Raw genomic sequence first — 20,116 nt, 5'->3', positions numbered from 1 at the left:
ATCAGAGTTGTTTACAAGACTGCATAAATACTTAAGTTACGCTTGTACTGAATTCGATTAGTGCAAGAACTGAAGAGAACCTCACTTTTCAATCTAACTGAAGCAATTTCAGCAATATTCACATGTTTCATCCTAGGTGTGTGCATAAAAAAAATTACGGAGTTCTGTGATTCTCACATTTATCATGAAAAAAGTAGCATTCGCAAAAATTTGGTATGGTGCACGATTTTGTGAAAAGTGTAGTCATATTTTTCACAGAAATATTATCAGTAGATATTAAACATTTTATTCTTGAAAATGAAGAACAAAAGCTGCTGGTTACAGCAAAGTGGTGCAACAAGCCATATTGTTGATTCAACTAAGTTTTACACAATTTTTTTCTACGACCATGCAAATTTCCTTGGATTATGCTCACCACAGTCCCCAGATTTCTCACCATTAGATTTTTATTTATGGATTCTTTAAATGGTATTGTTTTCCAGAATGATTCTCATGCTGCAGATGAATTGAGAGAAAATATGAAAGGCAGCATTTCTAACATTGGTGCAACAATTCTAACGTAGAGATTTTGATTATTTGTTGACATGTAACCAGAAAAAAAAAATAGTCATCTAGTTAGTTTCCTATAACATACAATTAAATTGTTCTTGTCATTAAATAAATGTAGTCTGTTTTACAAGCTGGATGCGCGACTTTATGAACACCAATATTTAAAGATACTGTTTTTAATCAAATCATTAATTCCATTAGACATTTCAATATCTATAAACATAAATAAGAATGTAAAAGAAATGAGCTGAAAATATGGAAGGTTATCAAACACAGTACCTTTCATCACATATTTTAAGTTTAAAAAATAATTTTTCATTATGGTAAATCAGTAGAAAAATTGCACTTAATTTACTTTATACAAAATTAAAATATTGAAATAGCTAAGGTAAAATACCAATAATATAAAACAAATAAATAAATTTAGTATGCTAATTGCTACATAAAAATTTGGTAATAAATGATAACAAGATGGCAATAATAATTATTCAAATATAAGAAAGAGAACTGAATAATTGTAACATTAGTCGCATAATGTTATTAAAATACAAATCTTAATTTTAAAAACACTGAAAATATTACTTAAATTGCATTTATTCTAATCGCTCACAAAATTCTTTAAAAGTAAACTTGATAGTTCATAAGGATATGAAGCCATAACAAATAACAACGTAATACTTATAGAGCAAAACAGGGCAGGTAAACGTTTGGAAATAGTATGGCTTCCAGGCCTTTGATATATAAACAAGTTTGAAAAAAAAGTCTACATCCGATGAACTTCAAGAAATATAAATTAAATTCTTTCATTAATGTAATCTGACTTAAGATGTGACTTACGAATCACTTTGTTCAGCTCTTTCTTCTGCTCTTTCAAGATCCTGTTCCATCATTACCAATTTACGAGCAACCTAATTATAAGGAAAAACAAAAAAAGCCATGCAGTGAAATATGTAAGTGCAGAGCAAGTGCTAATAAAAAATAAAAATAAAAAACAAAATAAAAAACTGCATCATCAGTATTTTTATGAAGTATTGTGAAGTAAAATATGTTCAGCCACTCTGAAATATAAACAAGACTGAAAAGAAAATTAAATAATTAAACAAATAAAATTAACTAAAAAGTAACGCAAAACAAAACATTTTTAACAACATACCATGCTCTCTCTCTCTATTAATATCACATAAAAATTTATAATAAATAAAATTAAAACACTTTTATACTAAGTTACATAAAAAAAAAAAAAACATGTATACATCACAATAGTAAATGTAACAGTAACAATCTGTATTAAAATACTGAATATTTTCTGAAAATTGGGGAATACATTTTTTTTTTACCTATAATTATAATTTAGAAGTAGAAAACAATCATAAAGGATATGAGTAGAAGTCAGTTAAAATTTCAATCTGAGATTTAATGGAATAAACAAACTTCAAGTACTCTATATTATTATCAAAATAAACAAGAAAAAATATAAACAAAAAATAAATAAATAAAAATAATCTTCTCTTTACGTCAAAAACCTAAGTAGAAGGAGCCAAACCATAACATTTGGAGAAATTTTAAGAAATTGCGTCAAAACCTCTAACAGTTTCATAAAAAGTAAAGTGATTTATGGAGCTGTACGAATCTCAGGTTTTGAAAAAGTTTGCTCTGCCAGTGATTATACTATTGAATGAAAATGAAATTACATAAATGATTGATAAATATATTGATCGATAAATGATGATGATTGATAAATATAAATGATGATGATTGATAAATATATTAATCGTGCAGTAAAATGCAAACACTGAAAAAAATTTGTTTACTAACTACTTTTCAGTTTTATTAATAATAGTAATACAGTACTTCACTAAAAAAATTAATAACTAATCTCTTGTGGAAAATTATTATTAGCACAATATTTTTAATTATAATAATAAAGTTGTTAATTTTAATGAAAAATCAATAAAATAAGAACTGATCAAGATTATTTATTATTAAACCAATAAATATAAAATGTGTATTATATCTGATTATACTTTTAAATAACAGAGCTGAAGTTGATATTCCAAGTGTAAATAAAAAATCAAATTTATTTTTTTGTTAGAATCGACTAAATAATGCTAATACAAAAAATACAACTCATATATATTAAATAATAAGACTGTGTCTTTACTACTTAGAGAAGGTAGTGAAAATAGACTGTAAGCTCTTTGGCAATGATCTACCTGTTGACAAACATACCAAACACTCTTGGCTGTACAGTTGATTGTGAGTCAGCACTTAGTTCATTTGTATTTTCTGTTGAGTGTAAGAACAATCCTAAAAATGTTTAAAAGTGGACAGAATCAATATGGCACTTTTAATAAAACTGAACAAAACATAAACATAATATTTTCAGTATACTTACTGAGGCTTATGGGGAAGACTGCATTGATGTGTGTTTATTTTAGGTGGCACAAAAAATTCAATGAAGAATATCACAGCTAGGGAGATGATGAACTTCCATCTCAAGAACTAAAGTAGAAAATATAGAAAAAATTTAGGCAGACTGTTCATCGCTTCCATGAATGACAGCCAATGTTGAGAACATTGACAGTCACAGCATGAAAACTTTTGTGAAAATCTCAATTCTCCACATAAAGAAATTTGTAATGAAACCTGGATCTTCTGCAATGATCCTGAGAAAAAACAACATGGATTGGAATAGATAGACATTCATCACCGATAATAAAAGATACTCATCAAAGTCAAGTCCAATTCAGAGCTGTACGCATTACATTTTTTTATTTCAGAGTCAGAAAAAAATGACTAGAATTGTGGAAAAAGATATCATTTTTCATCAGGACAATGCACCTGTTCACACAGCACTTTCTGTGAAGAAGCTTTTGGCTGACAAACACATAACTGCAGTGGAACACCCTCCATATTCATCAGATTTGTCATCGTGTAACTTTTTCTTTTCCCTAAGTGAAAAGAACATGTTTTGAGTCAACTGATGCAGTAAAGAAGAAAGTGATGATGTGGTAAAACAGCCGACAGAAATTGATTTGTTCTATGCTTCGACCAGCCAAAAAAAATTTGCATCGATCTGTAAATGTAAATAAGAACTAAAGGTACAAGTTAGAATTGTAATACACATAAATAAAAGTGAATTATTGTATCATTCCCATTATTTAAAAGACAGTCTCATATATATAAATTTAGTCAAAATATCTAAAATTCATTTAGATATGAATTATTATCGCTAGATAAAAAATGTCTCGCAACTAGAAATTAATTAATTAAATATTTTTTTAATATTAATTTCTCATCTTGCAGAATTCTTATCACGATTTCTTATCTAGCTTCATCAGAACAATGAATGCAGCTTTTCACACAGCGCTTTCTGTAAAGGTGTTTCTGGCCAACAAATACATAAGAAATTTGTTTCTATAAACTTTATCATTTATGTTGAAATATTTAAAATGTCATTTCCCAAGATTTAAAAGCCCTGTTACTGGACACTTATAGATTAGAGAAACTTCAGTCAAAATCAAATTAGATAATAGAAGGATTAAAAAAAAGGCCTTAGACAATATAAACAAAATAAAAATTAATTCAATATAACTTACTGCAATTTTTATTTAATTTAATGGAAATAATTTTTTTATGACAACTTTGGTATATAAAAATCATTTACAAGGTTTCATGAATTAATTTTTTTAAATAAAATAGAATTTACACAATTTTATGTTTATTGATAATATGAGTAATATAAACTTTAAAATATCTATCTAATCAGTTCTGCATAACATATTAATAAAAAAAATTGTTAGTAACAAATTAACAGAAAAAAATTAGACACAAAAATTGGTTGTAAAAACAATCTAAATAAAAATAAAAAATTAGTTAGAAAAAACTGAAGACAGCAAAAATAATGTACAAAAACAGTGGAAACAATACACAAACAACAACAGATATCTGTGATTGCTTACGATTCACCAGCTTCTGCACGTTCTTCTGCTCTTTCAAGATCAGCTTCAACCATAGCCAATTTACGAGCAACCTACATAAATAATAACAAAATTTAAAAATAATTAAGTAATATTTTTTTGTTAAATTAACACCAAATCACATATTTAAAATTTTTAAGCAATAAAATTCATAAATAATTTATTATCAGTATATATAAATAACAAATAACAATTATAAGTAGTTTAATTCATTCATACTTTAAATTTATATCGACAGGTAACCAGTAAGATGCCTCGTTTCTCTAAAGGTTAAAGATCATTAATGCTTAAGCAAAGTTTTTGTCTCTAGCAAGACAAAGAAACATATTGTGTAACCACAGCCCCATCCCTAATGATGTTCAATCATAATAAAAATATCTCCTTGAATTATGTTTTTTATTAGAAAAAAAATGTTGTTTTTAATAAGCAGGTATACAACATTTTGTATAACTACAGCTCTCATTTTCTAAAATGGCTAAACTTGAAACACAATAATTTATCAAACAAAATTTAATACATTTAAATTTCAGAATAAACTATCCAGTGTTAATTTTCTATTATTAACAAGAAACCAAAAAATTAATAAAAAATTGTTTTTGAATATAAAATTACACTCACGTGTAAAACTAAGATAGTTTAAAGTATTATAATAATAAATGATGAAAAATTTAAACAGATTATAATACCAGAGTGATTTAACAGTACAATTAAGTAACCTTTACGATTAGATATAAGAAAAACAAAAATAGAAGGCGACTAGATAAAGAATTTAGTAGTTTATAACTAAAATGTATTGCGTCTTTGTGAGTAAAAATAAAGAAGAAATTCAAATACAAAAAAGGAAGAATGCAACTAAGGGTGCTAAAAAAATTTGTGATGTTTAAGAACACGATGCAGTAACAATAAGTGTGGCACAAAGCTGCTTCAAGCATTTTCAATCTGGAAATTTTGATATATATATAATGCACCTCATTCTGGTTGGTGATGACTGAAAGTTGATGATATCATAAAAAAAATTTAGCAAGACTGGCGCATTAGCGGTTGTTATATCAGTAATGACTAAACTTTAATCGCAAACAGTTTTAAATTGTATAATGAAGGCAGTACACAAAAAAAACTTGATGTTTGGGTGTCACATGGTTTAACAATGAAAAATTTAATAGATTGAATTTCCACCTGCAAATTGTTGCTAAAACAAAACAAAATCACATCATTTTGGAACGGCTTATTATGGCTGTGGAAAAGTGGATCACTTGTAAAAATAATGTGCAGAAAAGATTGTGTTCGAAGCGATATGAAGCTTCGCAAATGTGGTAAAGCCAGAATTGACGCCAAGAAAAGTGATGCTGTGCGGTGGTGGAATCTGAAAGGAATTGTTCACTGTGAGCTTCTACTGCTTGATCAAATAATTAATTCTAACCTCTACTTCAACAACTGAAAAGATTACACAGAGTGATTGAAATAAAGAGACTGAGTTAATCGATAGGAAAGGTAAAACTTCCATGGTGATGCCAGACCCCACAAATTTTTGGTGACTCATCAAAAATTTAGAACTAGACAGTAAATTTTGATGGATCTAACATTTAGTTTTGACCTTGCACCTTCATGCTACCATTTGTTTTAGTCTCTACAGAATTCTCTTAAAGGTAAAAATTAGCTTCAAAAGAGCTTTTAATAAGTTATCGGTTTTTCATCTAGAAAACACGAAAGTTCTACATTGTTGAGATTTTACCTCAAAAATGAGAAAAAGTGGTTGATCAAAACACCACATATTTGATTTAATAAAGTTCGTTTGAAGTATGAAGAAAACCTCTTGTTTTATTTTTGCATTAATAAAATACAAAGAAACTTTTTCTCTAACCATATAATATTTACCATAAATGATTAACTCTCTTTTAATAATATTCAGAACTTCACTAGATTTAATAAAACTTAAAAGAACTAATATTATGAAATTACAAAACACAATAAAATTATGTTATAATAAAAAATAAACACAATGTTATTTTCAGTTAATTGGAATGACAGAAAAAATTAAAATAGAAAAACATTAAACAAAAAATTAATATATAAACCAATATAAATTATGTGATAAACAGGAGAAAACATGCATTCATCGCTCACTCCAAACATTCATGTTTTTGAGATGTAAAAACCAGGTTTTAAAAACACATGCAGAATTACTTCTTACAGCTGTGTAAACAGCTAAATTAAACACTTTTTACTGAGAAATCAGTTAAACTAAACTTACCATAATTATTACATATTTATTATGTTAAATATATTTCCCAAATACAATATCATTTATTGGGCTCCCTCAAAAAGTCAGATAAGGTTTCAAATTATAAAAATTCACTGCAAAATCATTTGAATTATTCATAAAAAATTTTATAAAATATTTTTCATTCCTGCATTACAAATTTGGTGACACAGTAAACATTTTTCAAGATTTTAATTGTTTAGAATAAGGAAGCGTTATAAATGAATAATTACATTGTAAAATAAAAACTTAATACAAAAACCAATCTTGTTAAATTTATAACCTCTTGAAGAATTCAGACCTACTGTGTTGTGCAAATTAAATGAAATACTGCAATATAGAGGGAAATGTCAGTTAAGTTGGTCACAATGCTCTTTGTAAGGCCACATATGTAGGTTATTTTATAACAACTGTGCCCATAGTTGTCTTTTATATTCTAGTATGAAGTTAATATTCAGTCTTTTAAGTTATTAATAAGATTTATATTTATTGTAACGAGTAAATTTGGTTTTTTCTACACGTGTGATTTTTTTATTGTTATTATTTAACTTAAATTTTTAGATGTATTTTAAAAAATACATTCTGCAATATTTCAATGTAAAATTGCAGCACAATACAGGGTAAGTTTAAAAATCCACCATCTGCCTGAAAAAAGAGACGCAGTTCTTTTATGATTCATGAAGAAAGACAAAATAATATGGCAGAAAAAGAAAGATTATTAAAATAGATATCTCGCTGACTAGATTACCTAAAGTTGATCCTCAAAAATGAAATCGTGATATTTAAAGGGAAATGGCTGGCTTCAGTGCTACAATGCATGTTTCAATTCTCTCAGTCAAAGGTTACTTGAACAAGGTCAGAAATCAGGAAATCCATTCAAAAAGCAACTCCTAACAGAAAATATGAAAAAACAGAGAATACAATGGGCCAAGAGATATGTAAAACACCTTAACGATCAGTTGAAAGTGATTTTTTCTAAACAAAAAATATTTTCAAGCATATTTTTCTGTTAAAGGATGTCATTATCTTGTTCCTATTGAAGGAATGGTAAATACAGAAAAATAAATAATGATTTGGAAAAACAGACTTCTGTCACATGTGGGAAGGAAAAAGTGGTGTTCCAGCAAGACCTTACTCTGTCATTCTTTAAAAGCAGCAAAAAATATGTATTTGTTGGACCGGTCAGAAAACTTGCCTGATCTAATCTTATTGAGAATTTACAGGGTGTATGCAAGAGGGAAATGAGGATGCTAGGCTGCACAATAAGGAAACGATCCATTAATAATACAACCTGTGCATGATTTTGAGTAATTTATTATATGCTAAAAAGAATAAAAGAGCTGATAAAATATAAAGGTGGACATATTTCACACCAAAAAAAATCGCACAGTGTAAATTAATAAGTAAAACATAAAAATTTGTTAAAATTTTTAAATGTTTGAATTAATTTACACAACACTGAAAACGATATGTGATACTGTGAAATATTCAGGTATGTGACATTAAACAGATCTTCCAAGCATGTCCAAACCAATGCAGCAGGAAATTACAACTCCTGTCTAGCAGAGAGATGTATATCACTGTGGATTTGACAGTGATATAAAAATAGAGAAAATGCATTCTATGATAAAGATAAGAGATAAATGATGCAGAAGTTAGATCAGCCTTTACAAATAATTTAAAAAAGCATTAATGAAATGTATTAATTACAAACAAAAGAGCAAATTATTGGGAAATAAATAATTTCAACCTTTTTTGATGTTTGAGAATAATTAGTTACAAAAGGAGCGATAGAAAATTTAGACAATTTGGAATTTGTATGCTGAAATTCTCATTGATGAGTTTATTCAAAAGAATAAACACATATTATTAACCTGATTTTCCAACACATCAAAAACAATGAAAAACTCTGTAAGTTAAAGATTATGTACAAGCAAAAAATACACACAACAAATAACAAAGAAATTAAATTTAAAAACAAAGAATTAATATAAAAATAGTAAGAGAACAAATATAACATTACAATTTTGATACGTATTCTGTTTATGATCACAATTAGTAAATGAAATATTACAGCCACAACTACCTTTTCTGAAAATTAAATACAAATTAAGTAGATACATACATACATACAGATTTTTTTTTATTATAGACTGTGATCGATTCTAAAATATTTACAATAATAGTACAGTTATTACTTTTAAGTGAAACAAAAGTTTTTATTTTTAGTAAAATTCATATAATTGATTTAAAATAATCTATTCTTAAATAAATCAGTTTATCAGTAATAAAATCAAACAAGATAATCTTATGATTATTTTGTATAGACTAATTATATAATAAATATTACAATTAAAATGTTAATAAATATACTGTAAGTCCTGACAATGACAAAGTATGACTGAATGAGTTTAACAACCATTTCTGAAGGATTCATTTTTTTTGTCAACATGCTCAAATATATCTAAAAACATCATCAAAAGCCTGTTGAATTGCTTGGTCTCTTTGATCCAATCTTCAATCTTGTTTTTAAGTGTGGAGTAAAACAATCTGTCTGAAAATCTGAGTCTCACAAAGTTAACAAACTTTTTAACATTTTATTTTTCTGAGTTACACTTAATTTCACTCTTGAAGAATATAAATGCATAAAACTATGTGTAAAATTGCTAATAAATTCCATGATTAAACATAAAGAGCCCCCATGAATCAGTTTTTTTGCACACTGATGGATAAAATTTATAAAAAAAAAAGATACGGCAAACTGTGAAAGTTAAACACATAACAATTAGACCCGTACTACATGCTACATAATAAGACAAAACTTAAATGCTGTATGTCAATCACAGTGCATTAAATATTCATTGACTAGTTACCATCACACATGCAGGAGCAGCATCTGATTAATTAGCAAATTAAATAATTTTTTATTAATAGTTTTTGAGTTTTTTTATTTTCTGAACTTATTAAAAATTCATGTTATGTTGTTTTCTTGGCTAATGAGAGGATCATCGATAAGAAATATCACGAAAAGAACAAAATATTTTTTTCAATAACCACTAAGTTTCATCGGAGCAATTTAAATAAAAAAGCAGGAAGAAAAAATTGGAAATAAACAATCTTTAACATCTGTCTTTGTTGTCGGTTTGTAAATAAACGACCTTGATGCTATCAAATATAAAATAAAAAGTATTAAACTTGTCATACATCTACTTACAAAAACAGGCAGAAAATAACAGGTTCAAATTGTAGCTAATTTGAAAGTAATACAAGCCTCTAAACATATTAAAATAATAATTTTGTTCAAGTCAAATTAACTTACATAAAAACTATGCCAGGATAAGAAAAAAATTCTAGTTAATAAAATAATTTTTACATTTATTTATTTTTTGGAAGAATAAAAGAATAATCAATTACCAAGGTTCAATTCACCGGACAAGTTAATTCTACATACAAATAATAATAAACATTAGACAAGCTTGATGCCTAAGCTGTCCTACAAGAGAAAAAATGATATAAGATCCTCTTTAATAAAACGCAGCTTAAGGTAACTAATATTAAAGCAAATCCACCTTCATCAATTACTCTTTTTTTATATTAGAAATAAAAATAGTTTTTAATAACCGAACAAATTTTTTTTCTAAAACATTTTAAAATAACATGCATAATACGCACAGGTTTTTATTTTCTCTGCATGATTACTTTCATTTACTTCCTCACATCGTTTTTGTCAAGTTATAAAAATGATTCACAATTGCTATATAAAAATTTTAAGTTGATTTTTAAAAAAAAAATCATTAGAATGAATTTTCTTAAACTCAATAAGCGGTTTTGTTACACCGCATGATGTAAACACTATTTTATTGATATAAAACAATACATATATATATCATTTGGATTCTATTTTAAATATTTGAAGCCAAACTATATAAATAGTAGAATTTTTTTGCAGTAAATGTTTTGAAAAGTTGATGTGATAATTAAAAATATATTCATGTATATTTTATCTTGAATACCACATTAACATGAGGTGTTTTGCAAAAATGGCAATAATTCCTGATCAAATATAAAGGTGTCTATTAAATAATGAACTGTGTTTCTATCTCTTAAAAAAACTGATTTTGAGTTCTTTAGCAGAGTTTGGATGTATCTGAACCAGCATAACAATCATCCGCGCTTTTGAGCATACAGTCGACTGGAGTCATCATTTAGTGCAGTCGTGTTCCAAAAATGTTATTTAAAAGTTGAGCAACAAGTCAATTTGAGGTTTTTAATAAAATTGAATAAATATTAGAATATTTTCAAATGCTTAATTAGGGTTACAGGAAAGACTGCACGTTCCATGCACATGTGTTTCTGCAGCACAAAAGATTCAGTGAAGCATGTAAGGATGAGGAAGACACAATTAATGGACAGCCAGGATGATCTTCCCCTTTAAGAGCCAAAGAAAATGAAAAATGTAGAAAAAAATCAGTCAGATTGCTGGCTCAGTATCCAAATGACAGCTGAAGCTGTGACATCGACAAAGACACTGTGTTGAAAATTTTTTGAAAGGATCAAACATGAAAAAAAAGAAATGTCTCAAGTTGGCCCCAAGAGTTCTCATACGGGAGCAAAAAAAAACCACAAAAGAAATCTACAGCAGCTTGACCCCAACCTGGATCTTCCAGTATGATCCTGAGATGAAATGACAGTCAATGAACGAAAAACACAGTTTTTACCATAAATGAAAAACGACTCTTCAAAGTTAGTCCAAATTCAAAGCCATGTTTAGTGTTATCACAGATACAATTTTGAAAGAATGGGTTCCAGAAGGAACAACAATAAATCAAAATTATTATAAGGAAGTTTTGTCAAATTTGAAACAAAAAAAATTACAAGAACTGTGGAAAAATGGTTCCATTCTTCATCAAGCCTGCTCACACAGCAGTTTCTGTGAAGCAGTTTTTGGCTGATGAACACATTACTACAATGTAAATCCTCCTTAATTGTCAAATTTAGCACCATGTGACTTTTTCTGTTTCCTAAATTGAAATTTTTGCTGAAATGAACATGTTTCATGCCAGTTGGTGCAGTAAAAAAAAAACAGCAAAAACGTATTGTTGAAACATCAAAATGATTTGTCCCATATCTTTGACCATTGGAAAACAAGATTTTATCAGTGTATAAATGCAAATATGGCCTAAAATTAAAATTCTAATACCTATTAATAGCGGTTACTGCCTAAATAAAAACCCTATTTTGGGTTTAGTTATTTCTTTATTATTTTGATTATTATTTACTTTTAGTTTAAATTATGTCGAGTTTATTTATGGTTTATTTTTTTATGTTGATTTTTACATTTATTAGGTACACCTCAAATATGTATACATAAAAGAATATATATATATATATATATATATATATACACATATTTAAACAATGAGAGCAGCATTATATAATTTAATAAGTTGTTTTAAACCGTTTTTGTTTTTAAATACAAAATACTAATTGTTCCTAATGAGACAATTAAATAACATTTCACGTACTGCTAAAACCTGCTTACAAAATCTCCAGAAAATTTAGTTTGCACTGTACATTGAAAACTATGCATAATATAATTAGATCATAATTATAGATTAACATTATGAGGTCAGTTTTTAGAAAGAAATTTAATATTTGGATATAACTTTTTGTAATACCAAAAACCATAAAGTATAGTAAAAAAAAAATATTCATCAATATTAATCATACAGACAGCCACACTGTAAACATTATTTCAAATTCAGTCACCTACAGAAACAGTTTATAAAATAGGACTTCAATTGTTTGTATTTTATCTTTACATCACACCTTTAATTTCAATCAAAACACATGTACTGCCAATCAGGTTGTAAGAGTGCATTTTACCTAGGACCCAAACAATTACTATCAAGCTGATAAACTTCTAACTTCCTGATATGAAAACCAACTAGAAATAATCAGATCATGATAGAAGTGCATTCATTTCATAATCAATAACTAACAAATCTATCTGGAATTATTTGGCAACAATTTCTTATTAAGAAGAAAAAAACTGGCACTCCCTGTCCTGTATTTTTTCATCCAATATGCTATCAAGAAGCAATTTATTTCTAGGGCTAACAAGGCTTTGTAGAGTAACTCATGGAAAGCAAAAAAGTAAAAATTATTTTTTTTGGGCCATTTAAAAAAATCCAAATACAAGTATTGTTCATAATGAAAATCCTATTTTGTCTTTTACTAACTTAAGCTTGGAAACAAACAGTAGCTTATAAAACTGCACTAAATGGAAAAATTGCAAAAAAAATCTTCAAGATATTTTCTGCTACTTGCTCTTAAGTATAAAGATTTACATATTTACACTTAAATATGGAATTTTATTTAATTTTAATTAATATTAAATTATACAATGAAACTTAAAATAAATAACATTTTTATGGTCTCAACTACTACTTATTGTTCTATGAGTCTCATAACAGAATTTTTTATTTAATTCTTAGATCAGCATAAGATGAAATGATGTTTACAGTTACATTAAAATAATAAAAATTATGACCCGGTTTCTAAATGACTGAAAATTTTCTTTCATGGGATCTCTTTTACAATAAGCCGATCTTATCCTCAATGATATTGAACATGGTGGTCATGAGTAGTATTAGTTTTCAAAATGGTATCATTAGTATTTGATCAATTTTACATTTCATCTGTGTTATTATATTTGTTCTTTTACTGTTTTGATTCTGTCAATAAAAACAATATAAAATTTATAATTATATAAATTATTATAACCTGACATATTTATAAGGGTGATATAGGAATATTCTCAAATGGAAGAATATTTGTTATTTAGAAGCCAGGTTTTTTTTAAAATTTAAATAGCAAAACTACAATTCAAATGTAGAAAAAAAAGCTTAAGGCTCCAAAATGTATTAAGAGATTAACAGATTTCCAATGGAAATCATACTGCACAGTACATAGAATCAAAAATCTAACTGCAGTTAATCAAGTAAGAAATACATATTTAAATTGATGCAGTTTTGAAAAATATATAAACTAAATAATAATAACGATAATAGTTACAAAGAAGAAGGGTATGTAACTCTCTCAAATCTACATTTTTAACTAACCTTGAACACTAAACAATTTAAGTGCAATTAAACTTTAATCATTAGGAAGATATTACTAACTTACAATTTTATAATTAATCTTTCCTCTATTGGACATGAAGGTGTATCAAATATACAACGCTTCATGACAGAACATTAATTTATTGCTTTGCAATATATATGTATATAAAGTAGATACATCTATAACGTATGTAAAGTGTCTAAAATATAAGAGGCACTATTCTCTATAATCAGTCCCTATGATCTATAAAAGATGTCAATTATAAGCTTGAATATAATCTGATTTCATAGGGCTTGGTATGCTGATGCACAGTAACACATTCAAGTCTATGAAGAAAGCAATACAAAACACCCTCCGTTCGTTTATTAGCACTTACGTTTAGATTTATAATAAAAAGATATCACTGGCAACAGTTAAAATAATCTGATCACAAATAAACTATTCCCTTTTTTTTAGGTTTCCATAAATTAAATATTATTTACCAATTTGAAGTTATTTATATTGAAAATAAATAACTATACTATTATCGACACAGGAATTATATGTACTTGTTTGAATCCTTACAAAAAAAATAATTTACCAGATTTCAAAAAGTCACATCCAAATTTACATATTTTTATTTTTGATAATGAAGAACTTTTTTATTTTCTACTAATTTTTTAAGATGTTTTCCCTGTGAGAAGAGAAAAAGTTGTTATTCAAGCTATTGTATAGCTTGACTTTTGATCATTTGGCATTAAAGAACTACTACACCAATCCTGTTAAAACTTTTACACACAGTACTAATTCTATTAATTTATCAACCCTTAAATTTCTGATCTGAATCTATAACAGTTTACAAACTGTTATTCATTTCATAAAACAATTTATTTTGGTTCTTATTCAACATAGAAATACAGGATCTACAATTGATGATTGTCATATTAAAAGAAAAGAAGATTTTTATATATACAGAAAAAATTCTTTTCTAGAAGAGGGAAAAATCTTATACAGAAGGTCAGTTCTCTCACTTGGCTGTTTGGCAGGGGTACACGATCACAAAACTCTTCTTTCTATTAAAAGTTTCATTTATCATACTACTACGGAACAGTAAATATCAGCTTGGACCTCTACTACAAGTATTATTCCTAGTTCTACAATTCAACCATCCACAAAAAATGGAATATTCATAAATGAAATGATAAAATAAAGACAGTGAAAACAGAATAATTTTCCACTATTCACCATAGCAACCAATCATGTCCTAGTAAAACCAGAAACTTACCAGCCAGACCTTCCAGGGTTCTAGTTCCTCAACAGGAAGACTTTTCTTTTTCCACCATCACTTCTTTGATCCCTTCTCTCCTGGATAAGTACTGTATGAATCGATTGATCACATCAGTTGGATCTACAATTCTAGGGAGGTAATAAGTGGCAGAAGTTGGATAATAGTGGCTTAATCTGTGGGCCTGAGCTATACTAAACTATATTGATTGTTCATGAATCAGCATAATTAAATAGGCACATTTTTTGTTTGTTTGGGGTTAATCTAGACCTCTTATTCCTCTGGTTACAAAAATGATGGAACGATTTTAAAATACTAAAAATATGTCCAAAGGTAAAAAAGAACATAAAGTTCTGCTTGTAAAATAAAAGTTATGTAATTTATAATAAAAGAAAAATTATTGAATGTTTTTATTTATTACAATTTCATCGCTTAATTTTATGTAAAAAAAAAAACAAGAAATTGCTGTAAAATTACAACAAATACAGATTCATTTAATAAAAACTAATAACTTTTCTGAAATAATGGCACAATCATTAATCAAATTCTATAACAAGAATCCTAGGTTTTGTACTACTCGCCCTTGTTCCTATATCCCTATTAAAACAAATAATGTACCTGACCTTTTCATTTTTTTGTTAAACGAATGTCTAGTTTCTTTTAGTAACACTATATATTTCAATTAAAACAACTAAAAATAGAATACAATCAGACATTTAACATGACCCTGACAAATAAACTATTCTTGGTTAATCTATTAAGACATTTACAGATCAGAATCTAAATTATAATAGTATATACTATATTTATGTCAGATTTTAATTTTATTCACTTTATTAAATATGATTAACTATCAGTTATAACACTGCTAGAAATGAGCTCATTATTTTACATAACTAATAATCAGAAATATACAAATATTTATCATCCTTTTTATTATATTTAATAAAACAGGAGTGTTAGTATTTTTTTTTTTTTTGTAACATTAGCATAAACGTATATTAATGAAATCAATATTTTGTGTATGACTAACACCTGGACTAGATTTAAAACTGAATAATATTCAGAGTTTTGAAAAACATCCCTTTAAACTGTCAACTGTTATATAAGTGTTAAAAGGTTCAACTGTTAAAATTTATCGACTTGCAAAAAAACAAATTAATTAAAAAATGTACATTTGGGTCAGTTATTTTCATAGGGTAAATTTAATAAAATTCTAATGAAATACAAGGTAAAAATTCAACATTGAAACAAATATATAAAAGTAACAGGTAGCATAGTCTATAAAAAATTTATTTTTTTAAAATAGATTTTCATTATAATAAATATTCTTTAAAATAGTATTTATAAAACGGTGGTGTATACCAAAAACATTGAATTAATTTAATAGTTATTTTGATAAACTCATACATCAAAAGTATGTAGTTTTAAAGTTGAAATACCTTTTAACAAGTCACAACACTGATGAAGCTTATTGTACTTTAAGAAATGTGAGATCAAATGCAGAGTGACTATCTGTTGCAAAGAAGTTAGCAAATATTTTGCTCTACATTTGCAGCTAGTTTTGCTCTATATTTCAGTAAAATTTTCCAAATACAAGCTTTATGTTATGAGGTACTGCCTAAAAGTTTCCAAAATTTATGTTGCATAAGACAAATGAGCGCAATTACAACCAAATGCTACTAGTGAAAACACACATCTTTCACGAGTCCATACACCTGGCACATCTTCAATCTAAGTACATATGTTTGTTATCAGAAGGGAATTTTTCATCACCATATTTGCTTGTGTTTATAATTTTGCAATGACCGATCTAAGAGAACAGTACATCAGAATCAAGTTGTTTTAGACTTTGTAAAACAACTGGAGAAATGCACAAAATGTTAGTCTAAGCATTTGATAATGAGTCTTCAGGCAAACTCAAACAAATCATTTAGAAATTCTAAAAATGGCTGAACACCTCTTTATAATGAACGTTCACAACAACCATCTACCAGCATTACACCAGAAAATGGCACTGCTGTTCCAAAATTGATGATTTTGAAGATCATAAGTAGACCAGTGACAAGATCTGTAAATCATGGGATCATCATACAGCACACATCAGAGGATTCTGTCACAAGAAATGAACATGTGAAGGATTACAGCAAAGTTTGTGACAAATAGAAACAACATTGAATAAATGTCTAGTGAATTGAAAGAACCACTTCAAACCACCCTTTCCTTTCTAAGTAATCACAACTAATGAAAGTCAAGTAAGCTGATTAAGAACAAAAATCATCCCAATGAAAGGGCCCTTCTTCATCTCAGCCAAAGAACTTCAAATACTTTTTTGTTTTATTAAACAGTAATGGAATTGTAAGCAAGGAGTTTATACCTCCTGCACAAATAACCACTGGAAAATTTTAATGTGATGTCCTTAAGTGGCTAGGGAAGACATGAGAACAAACACAGACACAGGAAGAAACACTCCTTCATGTCAATGAAAAGTTATCATATACTGCTTTTATCACGCAACAGTTTCTGGCAAAAAAACAAAAAAAAAAACAACATAGCCGTTATTCCTCATCCTCGTATTTGCCAGAGTTGGCTCCATGCAAAACTTCTTTCTTTTTACAAAGCTGAAGGAGTGATGAGGGTAATATGCTAAAAGATACTGAAGCAGATTTGCTGAATACACTAAAAAGTAAGCCTTACTGGGAACATTCCTATCATTGTCAAGGCACTGGGATTGGTGTCTCAGCTTCCAAGGAAAACTTTGAAGCTGACTAACTGTGATAATTATGATGTGAATATATTCAGTGTTGTATTTTGGGCAGTACCTTGTATTAATGTTATAAAAAATGTCAAATTTTTTCTTTTACAAGACAAATAACCAGATTAATTATCAAATGAAGTACACAAGCAATATAATCCCACATTTCTTCAGACTGTAAAAACTGTAATAATATTTTGAGAAAAAACTAAAAGGCATACAATACACTATATTTTCAAAATATTGAACATAAAATTACAATACATTTAAATATAAAATCAAGTGTTCCTGAGACATTCAAGTACCTTTGTACACTACAATATAAGCATTACAAAGTACATAATATAGGAATTATACACAGGATTTCACTAACATGAAAATTTTAATCGACATGAAAATCCATCTCAGAAAAAATCCACATACAACATATACAATGTAGAGTGCCCACAAGAATAAAAATCAATAGAAACTAAATTAAAACTCACAAAAAAGTAAACTGAAAATATACTTTTCACAAACAAATACATTTATACAAGAAAATAAAATATTGGCCGCAAATAAAGTAAGAATCTACCAGACTCAGTCAGTCATCTAATGAATAGATAACTGTTCATTAAATCATTTTAAATCCTACAATCATCCTTCTGAATAGATAGGAAAACAAGATTTAAACCTTGAGGGTACACTATAGTCATACAAATAAAAGGAACTTCTAGGTTTAAGTAAATGTTGGTAAAATAAGTCAATTTTTTTCTAACAGACATTTATAATAATATAAATGAAAAAATTCTATTAATTGTACAGAAAGTTAGGTGTACAACTCAAAATATAAACTGCCACATATGGTTCTAACATATTTGGATTTAATATTAACCCTCCATTTCATTAACATGAAAAAATTAATAACTGAAATAGGATAAACATGACATTTAAATTAGAATAAGGGCACTAAATATGTAACTAAAAAAAATCTAATAAAATAAAACCTTTAAAATGAACAGGAATCACTTAGAAATAGCAGGTCTAAATAAGCTTGAAGATTATCAGATTAGCAAATAGATAACAGCTAAGTATTACCAATAGTCCAAAAAACCTATGTATTATCATTATCTAACTGAAGTAATAACCCACATGATGGAAACAAATGAATAAAAAGTATAAAATCTGATTCTTCTAACATTTTACTGCATTATAACAAATTACATAAAAATAAGCTACGTGTATGAAGCAATTCACATCATACAAATATAACAACCCATATCAATAAATATCATGATTATTTGTCAGCAAATGTAATAGTAATGAGGTTCATTCAATAATTAAAGAAAGTAGCAACAATGAAAAAACTATTTAACAGAATAAATTAAAACTGTGCATTCAAGTTGGCATCCCTGATGTAGAAAATAACAGCTGTTAGCAAAAAATTTCAATTATTATAGCCCCTTTTGTTTATTTCAAAATGATGGCTCCACTTAAATTTCTACCTTGGAAGAACAGCATGCTGTCATAAGATTTTATATTATAGCCAAGATTCACTCATGGAGTTAAAAAGTGTATTAACCATGCAAATCTTTATAAGGGATTACACAGTTTAAGTTTATCTTTACACGGATTACACAGTTGACAGAACAACTTTCATTGTAGCAGCATAAGTTTTGACTGAAATTTTGCTAAATTGCATTAATGATCTTATTCGTAAGAGCAGACGCGTAAAGTTTGGGAAATAGTTGATATTTGTAGGGTCAACTATTGGCACTGTCCACTCCGTTTTCTGTAATAAAATGAATTCCTGGAAAACGTGTTCCAAAATAGCCTATTTGAAATAATCACAGGAATCCTAATTCACATTTGTATGGAACTTAAACAACAGTTTTTAGTGAAAGGTAATACTTTTTTCTAAATCACATAATTTGTGATAAAACTTGGGATTCATTGTTTTGAGCTGGAATTCAAATGTCATAATTTGGAAAATGGAAACATCCGCCAGAAAAAAATTTAAAAGGACCTACTCATCAACTGGTACAGTGATGCTAAACATGATTTAGTACTATAAAGGCCCAATTTAATGAGATTAATTGGAAGAACAATGTACAATGTACAGCTAGTAATACTGTGACATGCCAGAAAACAATGTGTAACCCACCATGAGGAAACATCCTGGTCCTCTCTCAAAAGCATAAAAT

At 27.6% G+C, this 20,116-nt stretch overlaps 1 protein-coding gene across 19 annotated transcripts in view; it reads right to left on the bottom strand.

Annotated features, from left to right (window-relative positions):
• Tm1 (tropomyosin 1) overlaps positions 1 to 20,116 on the bottom strand; it is a 190,298-nt gene that overhangs the window by 34,978 nt on the left and 135,204 nt on the right. For 12 of the 19 annotated variants that reach the window (XM_075382503.1, XM_075382498.1, XM_075382497.1 and 9 more), the window contains one exon: positions 4,512 to 4,582. In XM_075382503.1, the coding sequence (XP_075238618.1) occupies positions 4,512 to 4,582 (71 nt within the window). Of the gene's footprint in view, positions 1 to 1,386; positions 1,458 to 4,511; positions 4,583 to 20,116 lie in introns of all 19 variants that reach the window. The other 7 variants (XM_075382502.1, XM_075382501.1, XM_075382500.1 and 4 more) reach the window with 1 other exon arrangement.

The sequence above is a fragment of the Lycorma delicatula genome, chromosome 1 (assembly GCF_047948215.1).
Source record: "Lycorma delicatula isolate Av1 chromosome 1, ASM4794821v1, whole genome shotgun sequence".
In the NCBI taxonomy this organism is placed as follows: Eukaryota; Metazoa; Arthropoda; class Insecta; order Hemiptera; family Fulgoridae; genus Lycorma; species Lycorma delicatula.
This window is presented reverse-complemented; position numbering and strand designations above follow the sequence as displayed.